Source organism: Lycium barbarum, chromosome 4 (assembly GCF_019175385.1).
Source record: "Lycium barbarum isolate Lr01 chromosome 4, ASM1917538v2, whole genome shotgun sequence".
In the NCBI taxonomy this organism is placed as follows: Eukaryota; Viridiplantae; Streptophyta; class Magnoliopsida; order Solanales; family Solanaceae; genus Lycium; species Lycium barbarum.
This window is the reverse complement of record NC_083340.1, coordinates 40883155-40888811: the sequence shown is the minus strand read 5'-3', so window position 1 is coordinate 40888811 and position 5657 is coordinate 40883155. Positions and strand designations below refer to the sequence as shown.

The 5657-nt window shown below is 40.7% G+C and overlaps 1 protein-coding gene across 1 annotated transcript; it reads left to right on the top strand.

Moving 5' to 3' along the window:
- Window positions 1-264: 264 nt before the first annotated feature.
- On the top strand, window positions 265-1371 carry LOC132637432 (uncharacterized). The gene has a single exon (XM_060354521.1). It carries the CDS (start codon window positions 265-267, stop codon window positions 1369-1371), a length of 1107 nt encoding a protein of 368 aa, XP_060210504.1.
- The last annotated feature ends 4286 nt before the right edge of the window (window positions 1372-5657 follow it).

Here is a 5657-nt window from a genome sequence, read left to right as displayed (position 1 = left end):
GCCGGATAGCCAACCATGGTACACCGACATCAAGGCATACTTAGAGAAGGGAGAGTAAACCCCAGAGTTCAGCAAAGCAGAAGAAGACTATCAGGAGGTTGGCTAATGGTTTCTTCCTGAACAAAGAAGTACTGTATAAAAGGACACTTGACCTTGGGTTACTGAGGTGCGTGGATGCCGAAGAGGCTACAAAATTGCTAAAAGAGGTACACGCAGGGGCATGTGGTCCCCACAAGACAGGATATTACGGGATGACCATGGTGCATGATTCGTGTAATTCGTGCAGAAGTGCCATTAGTGCCAGATACACGGAGATTTGATCAAGCCTCCTCTCACCGAGTTATATGCGATGAGCTCGCCATGGCCGTTCGTGGCATGGAGAATGGATGTCATAGGACCCATCGAGCCTCTGGCCTCCAATGGGCATCATTTCATCTTAGTCGCCATCGACTACTTAACCAAGTGGGTAGAAGCAACTTCACAAAGTCAGTGGCCAAGAAAGTCGTGGCCGACTTCATCAAAAACAATCTGATATGCTACTTCGGTGTATTGGAATCCATCATCACAGACAACGGTGCCAATTTGAATAGCCATTTGATGAAGGACATCTGCAAACAATTCAAGGTTACCCACAGGAACTCTACCGCCTACCGGCCACAGATGAATGGAGTCATGGAGGCTACCAACAAAAACATCAAGAGAATCCTGAGAAAAAAGATCGAGAACTACAGGAATTGGCACAAGCAGCTGCCCTACGCTTTGTTAGGGTACAGAATGAGAACCCGAACCTCCACCAGGGCAACCCCGTATCTCCTTGTCTACGGCACAGAAACAATCATACCCACAGAAGTAGAGATCCTTTTGCTCAGAATCATTCAAGAGGAAGAGCTAAGCGATGCAGAATGGGTCAGGAACCACTACGAGGAGCTGGCCTCCATAGATGAAAAGAGAATGGTGGTAGTATGCCATCGGCAGCTGTATAGACAAAGAATGTCTCGAGCCTTCAACAAGCGAGTCAGAGGCCGACTCTTTCAAATTGAACAACTCATACTCAAGCGAGTATTCCCTCACCAAGAAGAATACAGAGGAAAATGTGCACCAAACTGGCAAGGACCATACATGGTCAGAAAGGTCCTATCAGAAGAAGCCATAGTCCTAACCGAAATGGACGGACAAGAGTGGCCCAAGGCCATCAACGCCGACGCCCTCAAAGATATTATGCTTAGAACTTCATTTGCTTGTAATTACCACATTATTTCCATGTATTCATATCCTTTGCCGGTAATCATATCTTGCAATAGAGCAGGAAAAATGAATCAGCAATGTAATGAACTACGCAATGACCTAACTTCCCAAAAGAGGGATATGTAGGCAGTCCTTATCGGACCTGGTCACGTTATTAGTAAAACCAAAAACTCAGTTACTTTGTCCCGAACTACGTTCGACCTGAATTCCTGCTACGACAAGATACGTAGGTGCTTTCAAGCTCGGTCATCATAAAAGAAAAACCCAAAATGCCATTAGGAAAACTGCAGAAACAATAAAGCAGGGGGAATCAGCGAGATCAAGCTGCAAGGACCGGCGCCAGAGCCAGCCAGCGTCAACCCTACACTGAGGCAGAATTTTTTAGAGGGTCTCAAAAATTCCCACCAGAAACAATCAACAAGGAAGATGGCAAAGTGAAGCCATACACTAGGGCAAGAATTTTTGAGGTTCCATAACAAAACGAATCAAGGGTCGCTCAGAACATATCTTGAAACTGGGGCAGAATTTTTGAGAAAGATCTCAAAAATTCTACCAGTTAGAAGTCAGTAAAAGTTCCTCTGAAAAGGATTAAAAGACCTAATTCGAAGAAAACACACGTCATGACACAAAAAAAATGAAATAAACATTTCGATTAAGAAAAAATGAGTGTTTTATGAAATTTTTACTTTAAAGGCTAAAATTAGGAAAAGTACGCTCTAAACCGTCTCTCGAAATGCCGAACCCAAGAGGGATCGAATGAGCATCAAGAGAAGACGCCATACGGGAAGACAGCAATGCTAATCGGCCTTTTAGGGAACTCAAGATTTTACTGTGGATGCAGATTTTAAACAGGACAACGGAGAGGTCATTAATCAAAGACAAGAAACGAGCTCAACCCGACGTCAGATAACCATAAGGGTCACAAAAAGAATGAACGACGAAGACACATCTGACCAAAAGGGTCAACAAAACAAATGAATGGCAAAGAAGTATTCGACCAAAAGGGACATACAACAAACGAACAAGAAAAGACATATCTGACCACAACAGTCATGCAAAGAATGAGCAACCAAGAAATATCAAGCCAAAAGGGTCACAACAAATAAACACAAAGATACATGTGACCAAAAGGGTCGTGACAAAGACGAAAAGGCATATCCGACCACGAGGGTCGACAACCAACACAATGAACCAAAGAAAAGTTATCCAGCCAAAAGGTTCATATCTGTTATCTCCATCATATTTTCTGTTGCCAAGAGGGCCATTGCACATTTACTTTCTTGCTGTCGAGAAGGCCATTCATACTGTCATGACCCAACCGGAGGGCCATGATGGGCACCCAGAGCTAATCTACCGAGCACCTCTTAACATACTCTCACAATCATATCTAGGTGAGCCACATGGCTAACTCATAATTACCACGAATCAAAAAGGCACAAGTTCCATCGAACATAAGCGCATCTATATAAACATCATTAACTATGCCCATATACACAAGCCGACGAGGCTACCAAAAATGATATATAGAATATAAATTGGTACAGTTATAAGATATCTAGCTATGTACATCTGTCTACGAGCCTCTACATGGAGTATATAATATCATAAAGATGGGACAAGACACCGCCATTCCCAAATATGTGCACAAAAGAATAGTACCAACTAAATTACAGCTCCCAATCAAATGGAATGCCTCTATGCAATCACTGAAGAAATAGCCTAGGGGTCTGGTTTGTCTCCTTGTCTACCTGCGGGCATGAACGGCAGCGTCCACAAATAAAAGGACATCAGTACGAACAATATACTAAGTATGTGAGGCATGAATGGCAACATGATGAAAGCATGAAAATAACATAAGATAAAGAGAACAAGTTATACCTATTAAGACGACTGTCATGTATATAACCTTTCTCTAAAGGAAACATTTCATACACATACATATAATGATACCATACCTAGCCATATAGGCTCGGTGTTTCCCGTACCTGGCCATAATAGGACTCTGTAGTGTCCATACTCGGCCATAACAGGGCTCGGTGTTGTCCATACCCAACTGCATATATATATATATATATATATATAAGTCAATGGACGTCCGCTTATTGTTATGGATCCATCATTATCACTATATCTTTTCGTTAGGGTCAACTATCATAAGATGGAATCAACAACGAGGAACAAGATCGATAATATCATGATAGCATCAAGAACTATAAGCTTCTAGCATTGGTAGGACTAGGGACATTTTGGATATCATATATATATAGGTTCACAACAAAGCAATCATGCCTTAAGAAAGAGAGGTTTAGCCTTAACATACCTTTTCGTCTTCCCAACCATTTAACGTTTCTCCTTCCCAGCTCACAAATCTACATTCAAAAGGATTCACACTAATGTCAAGTCTTGAAAATACTCATAAGTTCAAACTAGAGTAATTAGTAAGCTAGCGAAAATTGCGCAGCACTTCCATTATTTCACCTACTCCCAATATATTCCAAATCACCTCCTAAACAACAATGACAACTTCAACAATATCATGATTAAGAGATTTTATTCAAATTATATCCAATATAATCCCAAAACTCATTCTCATAATCAATTTATAGCAACAACTTCATCACAACCCCTTATACATTTGTAGACAACACTCCCTTATCATCATTATTACTCCTCATAACAAGATTATACTCAAAACATTCTAACAATTATAACTCAAGTTAATATCATCAAATCCATATTTGATCCTCCTCTTTTACTTTCTTTCCTCAATCAAGTTGTTCAACAACCAAGCATTCTCAATAACATGAAATAGATGTGAAAATTAACCTTTTATCACATAAAGATAAGTTTTGGATCAATTTATTCCACTTGAGTGAAACCTCCAACTTCAACACCAAAGGAATTCTTGGACTCTACAAACCCTAGTGAGCCTCCCAAGACTTGAATCTCTTGATTTTCACCTTTCAATCCTTGGTTTTACTTGGGTTTGGTTGGATATGTTTAAAACAAGGTTCTAGAGCTTTAATGGACTTTGGGAAATATTGAAATGACCAAACATAAACAAGCGTCGAGAATGTGTATAAAAAGAAATCTGGTACCGACTCGGATTTACGGTCCACTTTTACGGACCGTAAAATCCAACCTGTAACTCACCCTTTCTGGAATCAATTCACGGTGGAAGTCAGCAAGATATACGGTCCGTAAAAATTACACGGTTCGTATATCTGACCATAAAACTCACTTTTTCTGAAAACATATTCTCGTCGATTTGTTCAGCTAATCCTTCCAATACCTGCTAAACATGAACTTAACCCCTTATAACTATAAGATAAAATCGTCTAATCTCATTTAACCTTGATAAACCCCCGTATCAAAGACTAGAACCACTAACACATGACGAATCTCAATTTACAAAACCATGAGGTGTAACATATACAAGCTACTGAGACGGCAATTCATACAAACTGCCGAGAGGGCCATTCATACAAACTGCCAAGAGGGCGAAAGGGCCATTCATACAAACTACCAAGAGGGCCATTCATACAAACTGCCGAGAGGGTCATTCATACAAATGTCATAAAAATATCTGCATATTGTCGAATTTCAAAAGCAGGTGCACGGCCTCCAAAATGGAGCCAGTTTGCTAAACTAGATCCAGACAAATTGCGGAGCAAACGTGGAACCTTTTCTTACACGTCCGGTCAAGAGAGGGTACCCATGAGAGTCAAGCTCTCCGTCCAGGACTTGGAAGCCATCCAATCTCAGACTCAGCCAAAATTAGTCTGTTCTTCTTTACTAAAATCGCGCTCGATCGAACACGCACCGGGAAAATCTGAAGGTATTCCTACATAAGGGACGTACGCTTCTCCAGTAAGTCGAACTACATGTGTCTTGATTCCCAGAGGCCAAGGATATGTAGATCGAATCAAAATCCAAGAGTCGACCATACTCTAGCAGTCATCCAGAGAAACCCCAATCACAACACCAGGAATCTCAGGACACTCCTCAGCTACGCACTTAAAAGTCTTTAATAGAATCGAACTACAAGTGGCTTGAATTCTCGTATAACCCGAGATATGTAGAAAACCCAAAAGCCAAAGGCCGGCCACACTTTGGTGAATTACATGAGATTGAAGGGTAGAATGAGCCAGGTCAGTCAAAAACCAGGGTTAGTCAAATTTCATTACCCAGGGATGATCCTGCCATCCCCGAACACCGAAAGGGCAGTTGTTGACACCAGATTTTTGACCTCCCATAAATTATTTTGATTAGTCGGAGTCCTTTGATAATAAATAAAATAATTTGCACACTCACAGAGAATATAAATGATTTTTACATAATTATTCAGACTAGCATTTTACTTCTCTAAACTAATAGAGGAACCCTAAAGGCTCTATTAATTATTTAGAAAT